The sequence below is a fragment of the Leptonotus elevatus genome, chromosome 1 (genome assembly GCF_054856555.1).
Source record: "Leptonotus elevatus isolate MCC_2025b chromosome 1, RoL_Lele_1.0, whole genome shotgun sequence".
Taxonomy (NCBI): domain Eukaryota; kingdom Metazoa; phylum Chordata; class Actinopteri; order Syngnathiformes; family Syngnathidae; genus Leptonotus; species Leptonotus elevatus.
Window position 1 is genome coordinate 20,026,385 of NC_141239.1, and position 21,361 is coordinate 20,047,745.

A 21,361-nucleotide genomic window follows, 5' to 3' on the forward strand; every position below is an offset into this window, starting at 1 on the left:
CAGACAGTGATAGAAGCTTGACGCAAACTTATCAGACAACATGTATGTGTTGAACTATAAGTATGAACTATTCAAATCTTTCCAAAGATACAATTTGCCCCTATATGCAAATATAACTGATATGTTCCCTTTTTCATTCCTTAGTTAGTGAACATGGACATCACAACATATAGAACAAACATAAGTAGGAATTGAATAATGTCTGCCTCACAACCTCCCACATTCCGACGACATACATCGGGTTGAAAACTCTAATTGTCCATCCGTGTTTGTATGCGAGTGTGTCTTCAATCATTAGTTGTCTATTAGTACCCACCAATTGGCTGGCAAGCACTCCAGGTTGCAGTTGGCCTCTCGCTCAAAGTCAGCTGGGAACGGCTCCACTTCACTCGCCGCCCTAATGAGAACAAACGCTGCAGGAAACAAGTAAACATGGACATCTAGTACACGTTTAGTATGTAGGTCATTCTGGAATTGGAAGGCCATTTTAGTGACTTTCTTGAAAAACAAACATTTATGTTTTGTTTTTTTGTCTGCAATTCAAGACAAATAGGCAATAATCATCATATAATTGTTTTGTCCAGCTCAATAGTCAATTGTTCACTTTCTATTAAATGTTTTATTTGCAATGTCATCATGTATTTTTCTACTCAGGCACATGAAAGCATTTTTCAAAAATATTGCTGACAAATTGTTTACAATACAGGAACACTTTAAGTACACTGAATTGTTACAGTTACAGGTTTGCAAATGAATGCTAATGTTTGACGTTTTGCCCAAAAGTGGTATGTTAGCTGCTATGCTAATTAGTCAATATACTGTATAATGATTTTTTTTTTTTATATGAATATGTATTTTCCTGGTAATATGGGTAACATGGTTCCATTTTGTTCAGTGGCACACTCCATTACAGCTGAAAACATTGAAAGAAAGAAAAAAATACATTTCTACCCTTTTACCCTTGCTCACACGTTTGCGAGGCTCTTACAAGCTTTCAAATAAACACACAAAGCTTCCAGGCAGAAAAAAATGTGAATAATAGTAACAGTAACAATGGCTGCAATAAGCAAACAAGACAGAAAGAGCTAAGAGATCTTCAGCGGCAAGCTTAAACACACACTTCATAAAATGTGGCTGTTTCATACTAAACAAAAGTCACACAGAGTGTTTTGTGTCGAATAATGACGGCAAAGTATTAACATACAGAAATGGAACAGTATTAGCGGAAGCTAACAACCAGTGTTAGCAAACAGACCTCCAAAATTGCAGAGATACGATGATATATAAAACGTAAAAGCAGACAGCAGCGAGTAAACTTCGACGAGCCTAACTCAACCGGAAGTTGACGAAGCCAATTAGCCAAATGGCTGTGTGCTATACTTCACCAGATGTGACGTTGACTAGCTCTGGATGCTACGCAGGAGCATGCTGGGGACCTAGCTAGGGCTAGGAACTTGCTCTCTGTTCATTCATTCACTGCCATAAATTCATTTAAACAGGTTCTAAAAGTACAATTAAAAAATTCTAGGTTTTCATACTCTTGTTAACAAAAGTGGAAAAAAATGTTAAATATAAATAGTTTAAATGAATTTGACGTTTATAGCCGTCAATGGCAGTGAATCAATACAAAAGAAAAGAAAACATTATTAAAAATGTGGGGCGTCAGGCGATTAACATTTTAAATCATAATTAATCACATGACTTCACTAGTTAACTCACAATTAATCACACATTTTATATCTGTTCTAAATGTACAATTAAATAAATCTAGGTTTTCATACTCTTGTTAACAAACTAATAGAAATAGTTCAAATGAATTTTTGACGTCTATATCCGTCAATGGCAGTGAATGAGTTAACTCTTTGACTGCCATAAACGTTATAAAACGTTTAGCATAAACCTAGGGAAGGGCGCCGAGGACGTTAAAAGACGTCCCCTATGTTTGTTTTTTTTTTTTTTCAAAAACGGGTGCAGGAAAGCCTTGGGCAGCTGTGCTGAAAGTATCAGGCAGATATGATTAGTCAAAGACTCGTTTTGGCCCCTAGAGGGCAGCGATGACTCTCTTTGCACAAGGTTGGATGGGCCGCCCACCGTGGGCGTCAGTAGAAGACGTGAGGCGGAGCTAGAGTGTTGAGGAGACAATGGCTGATCCAAGCCACAATGGCTTGACCAAGCAACCGGTTACAAGCAGCTCACGCTTGAGCATTTTTTTCAAAGACGGAAAGCATCAATCAATACTAAAAAGCGCATTGATGTCAACGATGATGATGACAACGAGCTCTATGCCAAAGTTGGAAGCTTTGGCGTGACTGTTATGAACACGTAGTAAGCCTCACCGGCTAAGCGCGGCTAGCGCGGCTAGCGCTGCTAAGGCCGGAAAACGCGCACAATAGCCGGCCGGGTACTTCTACACAATCGGACATTCGATCGGGCGATGGAGAGTTGGCATCGACCAATGCAGATTGATGATGATGATGATGAGGACTCCGAGCTCTACGCCAAAGTTGGAAGCTTTGGCGTGACTGTTATGAACACGTAGTAAGCCTCACCGGCTTAGCGCGGCTAGCGCTGCTAAGGCCGGAAAACGCGGAGCTGCACAAGCGGACATTCGATCGGACAATGAAGAGTACCCCGAGTCCAATGCATATTCATCGGAGGAGCGGGTACAGTCTGATCACGGAGAAGACACTGTTTCTGGACTACGATGCCACCATGAATGGAGTGGATAAAATGGATCAGAACATCTCCTACCACCCGGTATAGCAACTGAAGGACGCGAGGAAGCGAGACGTAACACCACCGTAACGTAACCGTAGCATGATCCTGATATTAGACTTGATGACACACTGCAGTATATACTTGCTATTCCCCGGAAAAAAACGGCCTGCAAGAAAGTGGCGCACGCGAAGAGGCAATCTTGTGCAAATGCTGTTGCGTCTCTTTGCACGCAGGAGAGTGTTACAAAAAGAAAAACTGTCGTTGAAACATCCACATATTTGTAAATAGCACCACAGTTGCACACATTTGTAAATAGTTTGCCAAATTGTTGTCAAATTGTTACACTGTTGAATGTAAATAAACGTATTTTGCTATCAAAAAACACTTTTTCATTCTTGGTGGTAGTGTTTTATAGAAGTAAAGCACTATTTAGGTGTTTGTGGCATCATTCATGGACAAAAAGAAGTGTAAAATTCACTAGAATGCATGAAATAATATCGTTTCACTAAAAGCTTGATTTCTCCATATTTTGGTCCAAAACAGGCGAAATTGGGTCAAACTAACCATTTTCTATTGTTGATTACTAAAGAACGGAATAAGTTAGAAACAAACTTTTTTTTTCTGATGAAAGATGAAAGTCCAATATTTCATTTGGTAGTACGTGTGTTTCCATAGTCCAAACAGAACATTTTCTGTGGACCTTGAAAGATCAGTCAAAATGCTTAAATCGGCTGGCACTGGCGGCATCCCTTTTCTGAAAACGTCTGGCAGTCAAAGAGTTAATGACGATCTATAAAGTCAAAGTTACCTAACCTCAACTTTTTTGGGGGGGCGGGGGGACAGCAACAACAAAACGTGCTCAAGCAGAGATTAAAATGTATTTCCTTTTGAACATATGAAAAGACATACTGTATGAATTCCACTCCCCCTTTTCCTAACTGGCATCATCTCTTTCCATCCATGCATGCTTGTCATGATTGGAGGAGCAAACAAATGAGGAAACGTCCATCCCATAATAATCATTGCTAGTGCCAATAGACACTGAAGGATAATGCGGTGAAGCCGCTAACAGCCTGAGCAGCTCAATTACAGGACGTTACATACAATTTGAGCTTTCATCTATATGCAAATGAGGCCGTACTGTAGCATATATGCGCGCGTACTCTGAACATGAGATTGAGGGGAAGCATGTTATTAACCTGTTGAAACTGTGACGTGCTGCGAGAGAACAGACACGCATGGCGGCCCAAATGACAACAACATGCTCAATAATGATGATCGGTGAGTGTTAAATAAAAAAATTTAAAAAACTAGAATGGATTGAACTTCTTGGAAGTATACTATTATTTATGACACGATTAATGCTTGTGTCATTTATCCATCTATTTTTTAATAGGTCTTCTCGGGGTCAAAGGTGAGGCAGAGCCTATCCCAGGCAACAAAAGTGAGTGCACCCCTAACTGAAAATGCCCAGTGTGCCTATTTTCACGTAGGTGTTTACTCACTTTTGTTGCCAGGGGTTTAGCTATTCATGGCTGTATTTTAGTTATTTTAAGGGAGCAACATTTACACTCTAATAAGCTGTATATTACTAACTTACCACAAATATTTGCAGAAAAAATCTGTACATTCAAATTTGTGAGATACTGTATATCTGGAACTTTTATTTTTAGACCACAAATACATAAACAGTAAAATGCAATATGTAAAACTACAGATATTACCTAAAAAAAATTTTTTTTAAACTACAGTGGTGACATCAAAATTTATTTTTGTTGAACAAATGAGTCCAACAGCTTACAAAAATGTTAACTAAAAAAAATATATATATAGATTTGAGAATAATAATCAAAACTACAGAAAACATTATTGACAACCTTTGATGTGACATAAAATATCTTCAAAAACGACCGATGTATAAAAATAAATAACCAATGTGATTTAAAAGGAAAAAAAAAATTAGGATGTTACATAAAAAATTTAACTAACTATAGGCAATACCTAAAATCTAGCAATCATAATAATAATTCTGATGTGCCCTCAAACCATCCATCATCTACCGCTTATCCGGGGTCGGGTCGCGGGGCAGCAGCTTTTGCAGGGAAGCCCAGACTTCCCTCTCCCCAGCCACTTCAGCCAGCTCCTCCGACGGGATCCCGAGGCGTTCCCAGGCCAGCCGAGAGATGTAGTCTCTCCAGCGTGTCCCGGGTCGTCCCCGGGGCCTCCCCGTCGGTGGGACATGCCCGGAACACATCTCCAGGGAGGCGTCCAGGAGGCATTCGAACCAGATTCCCGAGCTACCTCAACTGGTTCCTCTCAACGCGGAGGCGTAGCGGCTCGAGTCCCTCCCGGATGACCGAGCTTCTCAACCTATCTCTAAGGGAGAGCCCGGATACCCTGCGGAGGAAACTCATTTTGGCCGCTTGTATCCGGGATCTTGTTCATTTGGTCACCTACAGCTCGTGACCATAGGTGAGGGTAGGAACGTAGATCGAGAGCTTTGCCTTTTGGCTCAGCTCCTTCTTTACCCCAACGGACCGATACAGAGTCCGCATCACCGCAGACGCAGCACCGATCCGCCTGTCGATCTCCCGCTCAAACCTACCCTCACTCGTGAACAAGACCCCAAGATATTTGAACTCCTTCACTTGGGGCCGGATCTCATCCCCGACCCGGAGAGGGCACTTCACCCTTTTCTGACTGAGGACCATGGTCTCGGATTTGGAGGTGCTGATTTTCATCCCAACCGCTTCACACTCGGCCGCGAACTGCTCCAGTGAGAGTTGAAGATCACGGCTTGAGGAAGCCAACAGCACCACATCATCTGCAAAAAGCAGAGATGCAATGTTGAGGCCACCAAACCGGACCCCCTCAACCCCTCGGCTACACCTAGAAATTCTGTCCATAAAAGTTATGAACAGAATCAGTGACAAAGGGCAACCTTGGCGGAGTCCAACCCTCACTGGAAACAAACATCTAGTACAGGGACCGAACAGCCCGCATCAGGGGGCTCAGTACTCCGTACTCCCGAAGCACCTCCCACAGGACTCCCCGAGGGACACGGTCAAACTCCTTTTCCAAGTCCACAAACCACATGGTTGGGCGAATTCCCATGCACCCTCGAGGACCCTGCCGAGGGTGTAGAGCTGGTCCACTGTTCTGTTCCACGGCCAGGACGAAAACCACACTGCTCCTCCTGAATCCGAGATTCAACTTCCCGACGGACCCTCCTCTCCAGCACCCCTAAATAGACTTTACCAGGGAGGCTGAGGAGTGTGATCCCTCTAAAGTTGGAACACACCCTCCGGTCCCCCTTCTTAAAAAGGGGGACCACCACCCCGGTCTGCCAATCCAGAGGCACTGTCCCCGATGTCCACGCGATGTTGTAGAGGCGTGTCAACCACAAAAGCCCCACAAATAAGAAATCAACAAATGCAACATTAAAAATTAACCCTTTAGACAAGACCGAAATAAATGTACACATACCAGTGGCGAGCGGTGACTTTTTAGAGTGGGCATGCTGTAGTGACATGCGATCAGAAAAATGTGGGGATATTTTTATTATTACTTTTAATAATAAACATAATTTAATTATTATTTTATACCACTGTGTAGCTATAAAATTAAAGCGGAACTATTCAGGTTGAAATTTGCCAATACGTTGGAATTTAGAGTATTCGGAACTGGCTCGGCTGGGCTGGGAGAGGAAAAAATCACATCGCAGCAGAGCCGCAAGAGGTTTCAACCAACGATCAAGTTTGCTAACCTGTGGACTGCCAGCTAGCCATTTAAGTTTCTCGTACGTCCATGCTTGAAAGTGCTGGATGAAATTCTTCCCCGCTTTCGTGATGATTAGGCTACTTTTATTAGGACGACCACTTGCAATTATATTCTCACTGGGTCTCATTCCTGAGCATGCCCGGAGGACTGGGTGGAGCGGGCCTTAGAACGCTGCAGCCTCCTCGGGCATCAAATCTGGCATTTGCCGGTCCTCTAGGTCTCGTAGAGACAAATCCGGGGATTCCCGTATGTCCCCGGTAGGACGTAGGGTTTGAGAGATACGGCCGCCCAAAGACCTCCAGGACACCGAGGATTTTCAAAAATGTACCCCGCCGGCGATGGTTCCCATGCCGGTTTAAAAAAAAAAAAAAAAAAAACGGCGTTTGCTGGCTCTCTTGTCAACCACTGATTGTTTTCCGTAAGTAAGTAAGCCAATTATGCGCTGCTTTACTGACAGCTTTTTTGCCATTCAAAAGGCGCACGTACAAAAACAACTTGATTTCTCATTGCGCACGCGTGAAACAAGCCTGTTGGCTTTCCATTTGTTTTGGGAATTTTTCATTTTAGTTCATTTTTATTTGTTTTGAGTTTTTTTTTTTTATTATTAGTTTTCAGGGTGGTTCTGTTAGTTTTTATTAGTTTTAGTTATTTCATGAATGCTTACTTTTAGTTTAGATTTAGTATTAGTTTTTTTTTTTAAGTGTGTATTACTTGTGCGCAATATTTAAAAAACACCATGTGAGCGACGTCATCTGAAGGTGCTTTTCTATTGGCTGCTGCTAGATGATGTCACTTTTGTGTGACACACTTTCAAATGTCCTTATTCCGGTTAATATCAAAATAAAGCATCCCCAAAGACATTAAATTGATTACCGAAGACTAAAACGAAGGACATTTTTGCTATAATTATAGTTAGTTTTAGTTAGTTTTGTAAACATAAAATGTAGTTTCAGTTTTTTTTTAAAGGCATTTTAGTTTTTATTTTATTTCGTTAACGAAGTTGTTTTTTGAATTTTAGTTTGAGTTTTTTGGTTAGTTTTGATTAATTAAAATAACCTTGTAAAGGACACATGATTGTATTGAAGGGCTTGGGCATGCACCGCATTAATAGCTTATTATGATGCTCGCCCACCTCCAGGCACATCTTTGTTGCCTGCTTGCAGACAAATCAATAGCGTTGACGCGTCTCCACCGTGCCCTCATTCTCCTTACTATATATGTGAAAACACGTGCTGATATGGACGACTGGTTGCAAACATGGCAATATGTTCCACGCGGATTCTTCCATGCTACAACCAACCAACATACAATTGTTTTTGTGGTCGAGACCATTTCATTTTGCCTCTTCCTTTCTTTTTTTTCTTTCTTTCTGGAGAGCTCAGTTCATTCGGTAATTTGACTGATTTGACATGTCATCATCATTGCTCTCTTTTTGTTATTTTTTGTTATTTTTATTTTTTAAATTTATATTTAATTTAATTTATATATTTTTTATACATTACATACATGTCATTTTGCCTCTTCCGACACATGGGGCAAAACGCCGCCACATAAATAAATTAGCGCTATCCCTCAAAAAGGCCTGGTTACTTCAGCGGCGTCTGCCTGTGGCTCTTTTTGTCTAGCACATGGAAAAATAAAGCAGCGTGCTGTTCACTTAATGGATAGCTTCAGCGGGAAAATCACTCGGGGCTACGGGGAAAAAAAAAAGAAGAGGCGCTGAGATCAGTCGGCAGTGTTACATAATCGTTGTGTTACAACACTGTTAGGAAAGAATCGATGTAAAGGATCCACATTTAAACATATCTTAGATTTCTTCTTGAAATCTACCAAGTGGACATATAATGGTAAATGTACTGCTGTCACGTTAATGCCATTAGGTAAGCAGAGCTGCAATGAATTTTGTTGGATTCACAAATTAGCATTAGCTAATAGTGCTAGTTTTTACTCTGCAACAGATACTTGATTCTTGGGAAGTTTTTAACATGGTGGCATGAGGTACAGTATGAAGTGCTTCATCTATGGGTGAAAATTATTGTTTCGTTTGTCTTTAATGGTGCTACTTATTTTACTCCCGGTGTCAGTACCAGATGTGATCGGGCTGCCAGATCGTATCGGGGTCGCCTAACGAACACGTTACGCTACAGGATTGGCCGGAAATTATCCAGTTGACGTCAGACATTGGAAAGGAAATATTAAAGATGTAATTTAAACAACAAAATGTATGGACTGAAATTGTAAAAAACGAAAATAAACCTAAGAATATAAAGGCAATATATATTGAATAAATAATTAAATAAATGGAATAAATGATAAATACACAAATTAATTGCCTGAGATGTGACAAATATTGTCAGTTTAGAATGCTAATTGTTCCAATTACCAATTATCATTAAGACTGTTTTTGTGATGTATTGTGATTTGTGAACAGCTAAAAAAGTGAACCAAAGTGAATCGCGCATTTGGTTAGCGCTGCAGTAGTGACATCAACGGCAAGCGCGAAGGCGCTTCAATCTATTTGATTATTTCTTCAACCCTAAATGCTTTTATATTCTTAGGTTTATTCACATTTTTACAATTTTAGTCCATACATTTTCTCATTTCCATGACATCTTTATTAATTTCCTTCCAATGTTTTACCGTCATTTCCCCACTCATATAACTTTATTGAAAACGGACAATTTCCAGTCAATCATGTAGCGTGACGTCATCTGTAGGCGACCCCGATACAATCTAGCAGCCCGCTCACATCTGGTACCGACAACGGCACTGAGGCTCCTGGATGTGCTCACTTCACAGCTGTAGTGCGCAAATAGTGTACCACATTTAAAGGGAATGAAAGATAAAGACAATGGATGGATGGAAAGGAGCCACTTTGATTGGCCATGATTTCATCCTTATTGTACCGTCTGACTTCTAATGGAAGAGAAATGAATGCATTGTTTTGCCGGTCACAATTTCCGTAGATTAATGAACAAGGTTACATTTGTAACAAATAATCATTTTCTGACAGATTAACTGGATTAAAATTCACGTGGCATTCCCTCGCTAGGGAATCATTGCTGTACAGTATTTCAGAAGATGGACGTCATCACGCTGGAGTTTGTGGGCGGGGGGGCTGAGAAGCTCTCAAGAGAGCAGACTAACCCTCTCGATCTCATTCTGTCTGTCAATAGCATCTGACGCTCCAGCCTGCTTATCAGCACATCCGGGACACTTTTTTTTTTTTTTGTGCCAACACCTCATCCGCCCCTCCGGCGACATTTTGTTTGTTGTCCTAATAGATTCGGGAACTTAATTGGGACTAATTAGAACGTCAATGAAGACGCAAGGTAAGAATGACCACGGTGTTTTATTGTTTTTACTAATGTTAGAAATTAGTTTTAAAGAGGTGGGATGACCTACAGATGTTTTGTTTTTAGACGAGAGGTATGGAACAAGTTATTGCTAAAATGATTGACAGGTGTTTCAAATGCGTGACACGGTTTGATCATGGCATTTAACCAAGTGAAAGCAAGCGAGCTCGTCAGTTGTTTTTTCGGACATTTTTTCTATATGGGAAAAAAAACATAAATCTTCTGTATGAACTTTTACGTTTTTAAACAAAGCTACAAATTGTTAAATACTTATTGTATAACATCACCATAACTACACCATGTACACCATGGGCAACCATGAGAGTTCACCTTGAGTATGTTTAACATGTTTTATTTGTTTTTAAATTGGTGAGTTTTAAATCCAAACTCCAAGGAGATCCCCCAAACTCCACAATATACAATACAAAAATCCAATTTATTTATAATTACAAACTGTGTTTATCAATGTGAATGTGATTTTAAAAAATAACACATTGTGATTTTCAAATGTTCTACTGTTTTGACACTGATGTCAAACACAAGGCCTGGGGGCCAGATTTGGCCCAGCACATCATTTGTTGTAGCCCATTAAAGCAAATAAAGTGTGCATACTTGGTGTTTTGTTCAGATTTGTTCTTTTTGTTTTATTTGCTACAAAATCTTTCCCAAATTGCATCTTGACTAACTTTTTGCGGACAAACATCTTTTTCACCAACAAATCCCCTTTTAACATAAATTAAACAATAGTTGTACCATATATTAAAATATTTGGTTGTCCAAATTCAGTTTGTTGTTAAAAATTAGGGATGGGCGAGTACCAATACCAAATATCGGTATTGTGCCAATTTCAGCCTTTTCTTTCAAGGTATCAATTCTCGCGATGTCGGCCGATATCGGTCGCCTTATTGTTGCCATTTTATAATCAGGAATTAGAAATTAGAAGAATAGAAAACTGCCATGAATTTCATGCAATTTTAAGGAAAAAAATTGATACTAGGATATATAGGTCTTTCTTTATATGTCTTTATATATATATATATATATATATATATATATATATATATATATATATATATAAAATGTGTATCTAAAGTACTGGTTGTATTGACATTTAGTGTTGGTATCGGTGGCTACTCAATTTGACTATTCATACTGGTATTGGTGTGAAAAAAAAGTGGTATCTAAGATCCCTATTAAAAATATAATTTTTCAATATAAAAAAATATCATAACAATTAAATAGTGGCTATTGTGCCATTATAAAGGATTTTCACGGCCGTAATCATCCTATGAGGGACATCACAACATAAGGTGGCCTGTAATGAGTTTGACACCCCTGCTTGCTTGGATATTTGCTTCTCTTGTCGACTGCGTATCGAGTTTAGGGCAAATATTGAATAGGCTGATTATGTATGATACAATTGAAAGCAACACAATGTTATTATGTTTTCTATGCCGGAGTAGCACTTGAACACTCGCATCATATATTATTGATCAGCCTCCACTGAATGTCACTTTCTACTTGATTTTGATCACAGAAGCAGAATATTAAAAAAAGAAACCAAAAAATGAATAGAAGTTGCTCCATTCAGTATGACAAATGGAATGTAAAACTAATGTTGTTGTGTTCAGATGGTTTGGTTGAATGAAGATGCCGCATTCCAGTCAAACATTCCCGTGCCTCTGGACATCACTGTGGCTGTGGTGTATTCACTCTTTGGTGAGTAAAATTGACCTGCAATTTGAAAGAAGAAAATCAATTTACTTTGAATTTTCAGTTTTCTATCTCTGTGAATAGCTTGGCTGCCAACTCAGATTACATCCTTGTCCCGTAGAAATTGGCGCCACCGTGTTTCTTTTACTGTATGTATAGTGTGGGCACCGGTATATGCAGTGCGACGTGTAATCATTTTGCTCCAAGCAAGCAATAATAAATATGCGGTGTGTGTATTGCGTACACTAATCCAAGGCCATGCGAGGAATAAACACACATTCATGTCCATGTTCGACAGACAGTACTGTTTATTTACCTTTAAAATTGTCTTACTATGGTGGTACGTACGGAAAATATGCCATTTATTTCACACACAATGAGTGTGTAATTCATTATATATTTTGTACACACAAAGTAGCGCGATTCACTTGTGAACAAGTCTTCTTAATTATTACCATCATCAATGCTACGCACTGAGCCTGTTTACGTGCTGCTGTTTTGCTTAGCAACAACGTTCAAATGGGCTCAGAATTGAATGCTAAAATCATGTAGTTGTCCATAATATAGTACTGCTGTGGCTGACACTCGTTTCGTGGTTCCTCCCATGTGCAGGAATATGTTCCCTGTTTGGCAACAGCACTCTGCTGTATGTGTCCTACAAGAAAAAACATGTCCTGAAGCCGGCCGAGTTCTTCATCATCAACTTAGCCGTCAGTGACCTGGGCCTGACTCTGTCTCTCTACCCTATGGCCATAACATCCAGCTTCTACCACAGGTACCACGGCCTAACTTTTTTTTTTTTTTTAACTATCTTAACTGATTTAAAAAATGTGAGCCTTCACACAAATGACAGGGAAGGTAATGATCACTTTGAATATGTGGTGCACTTGAGATGGAGAACACACACACACACACACACACACACACACACACACACACACACACACACACACACACACACACACACACACACACACACACACACACACACACACACACACACACAATACACTGTTGTAGTACCAAGACTGATCTGTGAGAGGCAGTATGGTGTCTAAGGGCTTTCAGACTTCCGCAAAATACAAACAACGAAAAAGTAATAGAAGAAGCTAAGCTAACTGTTAGCGTAGCTGTTAATTAGCCTCACTCACCTGAATATATGACTGGATATAGCCGATAGTCCATACATGCCCGTGCAAACCGTTGAAGTCACAGGGCCGCCATCTTGCTCCTCCCATCTTGAGAGCAAACTACTGTATAAACTATATGGTATACGTATAGAAGAGACAGCTTGTAGGCAGTTAGTATAAGGTGGGGTGTGGGGTTTGTGGCGGGGTGGTCACTATTTTTTTAACAATTAAAAAAAATTAACAAGTGGATGGTATGTGCTGCTTTGAAGACCCCTTTTTTCTTTTATTGCTCAGTTCCTTAGACCCCAATATTAGATTTGGCAGAGGCATCTTTTGTTGAATTACAGTTATACGGTAATTCTTTAATAACAATTATACAAGTCTCCTCCTGTAAACATCATTAAGCATATGATTTATATATGTATTTAAGGCAAGTTGTAAAATGTCTGAAGTCCTCTTGTTTATGTTAAACAAAATTTAAACATCATAAATCATGCTGTTTTTACTAAGTACTGTTCTCCAATTTCGAAACTGTAAATGTATAGGATCGTATGCCGAGAAACATTTCTTGGGAGGAGCAATATGGCGACCTCGCGGCTTCAAAAGTCTTGACCTATCGGCTATCCAGTCATATATTCAGATCAGTGATTAGCCTACACTGCGGTTGAAGCACTGATCTGTATATATTACTGGATAGCCTATTGACCAACTTATGAAGCCACGAGGCCGTCATATTACTCCTCCCAAGAAATGTTTTTCGGCATACGTTCCTATACATTTACAGTATCCGAATTGGAGAAAAGTACTTAGTAGAAACAGCATGATTTAGGATGTTTTAAATTTATCAAACATAAACAAGAGGACTTCAGACATTTGTGTAAATTATATGCTTAATGATGTTTACAGAAGGAAACTTGTATATATTTTTTTAAATTAGAGACTTATAACTGTAATTCAACAAAAGATGCCTCTGCCAAATCTAATACTGGGGTTTAAGGAACTGAGCGAAAAGAGAAAAAGGCGGTCTTCAAAGCAGCACATTTCATCCACTTGTTAATTAATTTTTTTTACTAGTTAAAAAATTGTGACCAAGCCGCCTCAACATCTGTCATAAATGAAGCAAAAGGCTTTTTTTTTTGTCTGTCACATCACCAAATTTAAAGGATCTTTGTGCAGATTGTCACTTTTTTTACTCATGACTGCCACCTCTGGCCCAAAACGTAACTGCATGATCAATGTCAGGCTCGTTCATGGTGCGCGTGCGAGTACGTGCACGATCTTAAAGCGACAGCCACAGTTGACAAAGGAAGACATTGCTTGAAATGAGGTAAGAAAAACTTCGCCCCTCCCCAAAGAAACGGTGGAGTGTGAGGGTCCGCAATGCTGATAGATGCAGTCAGAGTAAAACAGTCAGGGCCCTTTGTACTCATCTGGGCATTGGTGGAGCATGCATGATGTAGAAAAAGCTTTATCATTGCCTTTTTAAACGGCACAATGCATCTTCAGGTGTGAGTACACAATTTATTGATTTTGTTATGATACAGCCATTTTCTTTACACTTGGATGAAGTTAATTTGTATACATGAACGATATCTATAAGAACCCAACCCCCCCCCCCCCCGCCAACCTCAATATTGTGATTGCAATTTAATATGTGATTGTTATTTTCAACGTCCTCAATTGCCATTTATTTATTTATTTTAGTAAATCAGAAGTCAGATTAAAACAATAATGCAAACAAATCTGTGGCTTTATCACTTCAGCTTTTCATGTTTTCAGGAAACAATGATTTGTGGACTGTCGAATTAAGCACTGAACTTATCTAGACACTGCGCACATAAAATATAAACATACAAAACAAAATCGAAATGAATGTTTTTACTATGATGCACCGATTGCCATGCTGATACCCTTCCCCTTTTTACACTCACCCACGCCCTCCGTCATTGATCCTTCTGTTTGTTTCTATCGGTACACAAAGCTCTTTTTTTCTCCCTCCCTCCCTTTTCCCACACCCTCGCACCTCCCACGCAGGTGGCTGTACGGGAATACGGTGTGCTCCATCTACGCCTTCTGCGGCATGCTGTTCGGCATCTGCAGTCTGAGCACTCTCACCCTGCTCAGCATGGTGTGCTTTGTCAAAGTGTGTTATCCGCTGTACGGTGAGTCTTCAAAGCGGACACGCTCGGGCTACGGTAAAGATGCACAGCGGCATCCCTAATTGGCCAATTGTTTAATTCCTTCCAAATCCCTTCACCGAAAGCCGCACGGTAAAACCTCTCTGATGAGCCGCGCGTCCGCCGGCTGCACTCGCTGAATATTGTTTCATATTCTGCAATGGAGCCCTCTGTTTGACCTCAAGAAATGGTATTTTCCCAGCTGGAGGCACAGAAGGCTTTAATTGAGTGGACGTGAAGCATCATTAAACCAACTGTTCAACTGCGCCTGCTATTGGATGTTTTTGCAGATGACGCAAATTATTATTTTGAATTTTAATTTAATTCTTCCTCTCAGGATTCTCAAACCGATATCAGCATCACTAAGTGGATTACTGTGGCCGTTACAATATCTGGTATCAATAATACATTAACAATATCAATGCGATATGATACGATTCACCTGCTAATCGCGATACAATGCGATTCATTCAACACCATTTGATTCCATTCAATTGGATTTGATGCTACGAAGCAAAGAAAATGATGGTATGCAATTCAATCAGTTTGATTATTTATAATTATTCAGAATCTCAAAAATATATAGATTTTTCAAGTTAACAGTACATTTGTGCTCACAACTGACAATAATCAGGTATAAGTGCAACATTCTTAAAGAAAAATAAATTTAACCTTTCACAAACGCTTATAAATTGAAAAAAAAAGATGCTCTTCTTAGTATTATTGTAAGCCAACACCACCTCATTGTTATAATAATAACAGTATTTTAAAAGTCATGAAAGTGAAATAACTTGGCTAAGGTAAGAAGCTGAAAACTACGGAAATGTGGAACTGCCAATGTGTAGTAAAGAGTTGTGACTGTTGTTCGAACATACTGCAAAGTCATCGTAATGTGTTTATAAGACCGTTCAATCGTATTGATAAAGTCGTTTGACCAGAATAGAATAGAGTTTTATTGCCATGTGTACAAGTCAGAAACCAGGTTAAAAAACAATTACATTCGAAGTCTTGTTCATAACCCTGAGTCAAGTTATGCTCGTCAATACGTTCTTTGATAAAGGCGTTGGAACGTACTGACAAAGTTGTTCAAACATATTGATAAAGTTGTTCAAACGTACTGCAAAGTTGTTGAATGTGTTTCTAAAGTTGTTTGAGTGTATTGGTAAAGTTTTTCGAACATATTGATAAAGCTGTTTAAACGTAGGCCTACTGCAAAGTCGTTCGAATGTGTTTATAAAGCCGTTCAAGCACACTGGTAAAGTCGTTTGAACATACTGTTGAAGTAGTTCGAACATCTTGATAAAGTCATTCGAACATCTTGATAAAGTTGTTCAAACGTACTACAAAGTCATTCAAATGTGTTTATGAAGTCGTTCGGACCTATTGATGAAGTTGTTTGAACAGATTGCTAAAATCGTATTAGCCAAATGCTAAAAACATAGCAATTTTTCCCATTATGCTACGGGGTATCTTCCCATAATGGGATGATTGCACATCCGCAAGTTAATACCCTGTGGCTTTATGGGGGGGGGAAAATCATGTTTTTAGCATTTAGCCTACGTTCGAATGACTTTACCAAGACATTCAAATGACATAGCCCACTTAAAACTGTTTACTCCACTTTGGCATTTCCACGCACGTAGAAAACAGAAAAATATTTTTTGACCATGTCATCCTGCATGCTGACTTCCTTTTGGGAGGACGGGCATGCGTTGAGGATGGCAAAGACGGAAGGATCATACACATCGGCAATATAAAACTAGACAAAGCAACTGCAACTGGCAGAATGTGCCGGGCTGCTACGAAGATTGCTATGAAGTATAGTAGTGCTGTGGCGCTGGTTGAAATAGTGACCGTGTTTACAATATCTTAATTACGGGTACCCAAAATAATGGGTGGATCACATTTATAAATAACAACATAGAAGAAACACTTAAATGGATTGTATCGATGCAGAGACGTAAAAAACGTTTCCGCGTATCGATAATGCACATCAGTCAATCTTCCCATGCCTTGTGTCCATCATCCATCCATTTTGCAGTCGTTCCCAACCAATGTTTCGCCGGACAGTGGTGTCCAATTCCAGTCAGTTAAAAACGATAACCTGCCAGTTCGTTTACGTTCACAGGAAACAGATTCAACTGCATCCACGGCCGTCTGCTCGTCGCCTGCGCTTGGCTCTACGCGCTATTGTTCGCTTGCTGCCCGCTGGGCCACTGGGGAGAGTACGGCCCGGAGCCCTACGGCACCGCCTGCTGCATCGACTGGCGTCTGTCCAATCAGCTGCCGACGGCGCGCTCCTTCACTGTGGCGCTCTTCTTCTTCTGCTACATCCTCCCGTGCTGCGTCATCCTGGCGTCCTACACGGGCATCCTCGCCACCGTGCACGCCTCGCACAAGACCATGGAGCAGCATGCGTCCAGACACACGCACATGAGCAGCATCCAGATCATTATTGTCAAGGTAAAGGGACGTTTGAAGTTTTTTAGTAGAGTTAAAAATAAGTTTTTCTTGTCGCAAAGAATTTTTGAACATGTTCAAAATTCGCTAAGCTCGTAAGCATTCGATGCCAATGTGCATCCAAATCTAGAGCAATGCCCAATAAATATTACTAATAATGTTGCAATAGAAGTCATTTTATTAGTTTTTGTATGCATTACAGTCCAAACTTAAATGCTGGAGAGGGTCACACTTCCTAGCAAGATTATGACAAAAATGCCACTTTAAATATGGACAAAATACATGCATACATGCAAAAATACATGCTCTTAATATGATTCATTTTCATAATACATCTTTCTATCCTAACCCAACAGCAAAGGGCTTGAAGCAAACAACATACTGTGATTCATTTTTTCAAGTTCAAAGGGCGGTCTTGCACAAAAATTACTATTCAAGGATGGCACAAAACTGCGTAACAGGCAACCAATATTAAGTGCAATAACTCATTTTGTACTTTTTTTCCAAAATGTTTGTATAAGTGTGAGTTACTATGATTGTCCTGCATATTAGGGATGTAACAATAATTGCGATATCGTGATATTGAAATTGCCACAATTTTGTCGTCGTCATGTCAAAATGTTAAAATCAGCACATCTCTTGAAAAGGTGAGGTTGGATTACATTTGTGTAGTATTAGCACCATCTGGTGGTTAGTTTATTAGTGCAGTTTAATTTTAATTAGGAATGTTTTGACCACTGCAATGATAATCTGTCATACCGGCAAATATATATAAAAAATTTATTTGCAATATCGTGACTTTTTACACAGTATCGTGAGTTTTTTTTTTTATATCACCAACCTCCCCACAATATTGTGATAATTATTGTATCGTGAGGTTCACATCGTGATGTTTGGATATCATTACATCTCATCTGCATATCCTTCCAAATCTGTAAAAAAACAAACATTAGGCCTATTCACATAGTAGTTTTTGGCAGTAAAAGACCTTGTGTAAGTGCATCTGCCATCTAGCGATGAATGATGATATTACAACATACTCTCGTTTCGACAGTCACAGATTTGTTTTTGTTCCAGAATATTTATATATTTAGTTTTTTCCCCAGTATTTTTCTAGATTTTTTTTTTAGGCTTGTAATTAGATTAGCATATTCTCAGTTTTTCCAATATTTGTATTTATTTAGATCACCCCCCCCCCCCCAGAATTTTTCTAGATTTTTTAGACTTGTATTTCTTTTATATGTGAAAATGTAATCTGCAAGTTGATTTACATCCCCGAAGTTAGGGGTGACTGTGCTCCTAGTCAAAACAAACAAAAACAATGCTATTTGATTTCTTTTGTAGGCGTATGTAAATCAGGGATGGAGGAAGGGGGCATTTGAAATCTCGCCAAAGATGCCACATTTGATAGCTCTCATTAGAAGGAATTGCCTGTGGATGCGCTGTGATGAATGACAAGCAAGTGCTGCCTGCAACATTAAACTCATCCAGTAGAATGATTAAGTAGCTAATAACCTATCCTAAAACCTCAGAGGAGCCGTTAAAATGGCCCCCAAAATATTGAAACCATAGATTCTCATATTATATGTGTGATAGTTGCATCATATGTTTTCATCAATGTAATGTGTCCCTCAAAGGACTTCCCAAAATTGCTTTCTCTGCTGTGTGCAGCTAAGCGTGGCGGTCTGCATCGGCTTCTTCGTGGCGTGGAGTCCGTACGCTCTGGTGTCCATGTGGGCTTCCTTCGGCAACATCGAGGACATCCCGCCTCTGGCGTTCGCCATGTCGGCCATGTTCGCCAAGTCCTCCACCATCTACAACCCAATCATCTACCTCACGCTCAGGCCCAACTTCCGCAAGGTCATGTTCAGGGATGCAGGCGCTTTCGATAGCTGCACGGGAAACTGCTGCTGGCCGCCGAAAGTCAAAGTGAGACTTTGGTTCGTCCAAAGACGGACTGAGCAGTTCCCTTCGCTCAACTCCGCCGCGCAACCTCCTATGGTAGTTCTGAACTGTCATAAGGATCCTGTTGAACGCCCCGGACGATGTCCTCAAGTTTATGGTGTCGCTAACCCTGTCGCAGATGCAGATTCATCCAAGGGGAGGAACGGATCGCTGCTATGCCTAACGTGTGCAAAAAGAACTCCAGACAGTCTTCATATTAATTTGGAGATGGTTCCAGGTAAGGCAAAAGTGGCTTGGCCGTAGCTGAGCCAATCATTTATTTTTCAGGTTGTTCTATAAGAGCAATTGCATAAAATATTGCTCAGGAATGTAATTTATCAATAGGCTTTACCATGCCATGACGTACCGTAATTATTGACTTTGGGCTCTAAGTTCCGGACCCTAAAAAAATACTGGTATACATTTTAGTGAAAGGTGAGAAAGTGGCGGTAAAAAGTCGTACAATTGGCATTATATCTGTACATAACGTGGGTAACCCTAAATCAAGAACTATTTTGTTGTTAATTTTGTCAAACCAGCATACAAGATTAATCTAAACTTCAACGTTTCATTTTGAGTATGAAAACAGTTAGTTTTAAATAGTCTTCAAGCTGCAATCCATTAAAAGTAATTTTATAAAAATATATTTTCATATTTTGAAATTTGTCTCACAATGTTTCATGCGTGATATACCTTTGAGTCTAATAGAGATCCGGACGTTGACGTCATGTGTCCCAAAATGGCCGTCAGCGCAGCCATTTTGGCAGCATAGAAAACGCGTCTGCCACTTTGAGTAAACGCAAACGTCACACTTGAATAATGATTGACAACTGTTGTGGACCAGCTGCCACAACAAGAGTTAAAAAAATAAAAGGATCCAGCATTCTCAAAAGAGGAACCAATGCGTAGCCAATGGAGCACTTTGTACATGGTGGCTGAATCCGCAGATGCTAACTGTTCCCACACAGGAAATAATCTGTTCCGTTCATTTGTTCATTCAGAAGACTTTTTACGGCATAAATGACGGTGGTTGCGGCCGAATTAGCAGCTGCTAAATTGCTAACGTACTTAAATAACACTGCAAAACTTGCATTAAACTGCTAACTTCGATGACATTTTAACCACACATAAAGGGGAAATAAATCCGAACAAACTTGTAAAAGCTTTTGTATGATCAGATTTGAAAGGGGTCACCGGCAAGACATGAGGTAATTCCACGTAGCAGCGTCGCAGAGTTAAAAAACAAAAACAGAAAAACACTCCTGACACTTCATCGGCAATCTACAACGGCGTATTAGGGCCACGTATATATTTTTTGGGGGGGAGGGCGGGGGCAATATTTGAGAAAAAAACTTGCAAATTTGCGACTTTATATAGTGGCAGATTTGCGAGAAAAAAAACTCAAAAACGTACGAGAAATACACGTAGCGTACTACTCGACTGTTTGCGCCAATACTTTTTGGTCGAGTTTCCAAATAAGGAGATAGTAATTGCTTTAGCATAGATTAACTATATCATGTTAAGCATTCGCTCTTTGAAGCGTTGTGTACGGCCACTGGCCAGCGACAAAGACGCCTCGCTTTGCGAAGCTCCGCACCCGAACAATCAAGCATTTAAATTAATTTGTTAAAAGGTATATTTACTTGTAGATTTATGTTTCCAGAATTATTATTTACACATTCATACATTTTTACATTGTACAAGTATCTAAAGTAATGTGTCGAATCTGCTGCTCTCCGTTATTCACTTGCATTTACCTAAAGTATGCTCGCTTCTGATTGGTTAGTGTTAGTCAGCTGATAGGGGATCAGGAAGTGTTGTCGCTCTAGCTGCGGTGAATGACGAGTAAAGTTTAAATTTAAGAATGAATCCGTTTCCATTCTGCCTTTTTATTTTATAAACCGTGTCCCATGAACCACCAACGAATCCTCACATGATTAGACTACGCTACGTGTATTTCTCGTAAGTTTCTGAGTTTTCTCGCAAATCTGCCACTTTATAAACTCGACAATTTACAAGGTTTTTTTCCTTTTATAAAGTGGCAAATTTGCGAGTTTTTTTCTCAGAATATTGCCCCCGCCCT

At 39.8% G+C, this 21,361-nt stretch overlaps 1 protein-coding gene across 3 annotated transcripts; it reads left to right on the forward strand.

Moving 5' to 3' along the window:
• The first annotated feature begins 9,237 nt into the window (after positions 1-9,237).
• On the forward strand, positions 9,238-20,569 carry opn7a (opsin 7, group member a). 3 transcript variants are annotated; one of them, XM_086077871.1, is made up of 7 exons: positions 9,238-9,830; positions 11,486-11,573; positions 12,180-12,342; positions 14,732-14,859; positions 17,003-17,337; positions 19,006-19,335; positions 19,418-20,569. In XM_086077871.1, exons 2-7 carry the CDS (start codon positions 11,486-11,488, stop codon positions 19,460-19,462), a joined length of 1,089 nt encoding a protein of 362 aa, XP_085933997.1. In that variant the 5' UTR covers positions 9,238-9,830; the 3' UTR covers positions 19,463-20,569. The 3 variants fall into 3 exon arrangements, with proteins under 3 accessions (XP_085933997.1, XP_085934006.1, XP_085933987.1); XM_086077880.1 differs by having other exon boundaries at positions 19,006-19,263; XM_086077861.1 differs by having other exon boundaries at positions 19,006-20,569.
• The last annotated feature ends 792 nt before the right edge of the window (positions 20,570-21,361 follow it).

Excerpts from the sequence above, each read along its gene's own strand:
- opn7a (XM_086077861.1), top strand. The coding sequence starts at position 11,486 with ATGGTTTGGTTGAATGAAGATGCCGCATTCCAGTCAAACATTCCCGTG. Across the intron at positions 14,860-17,002 it reads AGTGTGTTATCCGCTGTACG|GAAACAGATTCAACTGCATC; the intron begins GTGAGTCTTCAA and ends TTACGTTCACAG. Across the intron at positions 17,338-19,005 it reads TCCAGATCATTATTGTCAAG|CTAAGCGTGGCGGTCTGCAT; the intron begins GTAAAGGGACGT and ends TGCTGTGTGCAG.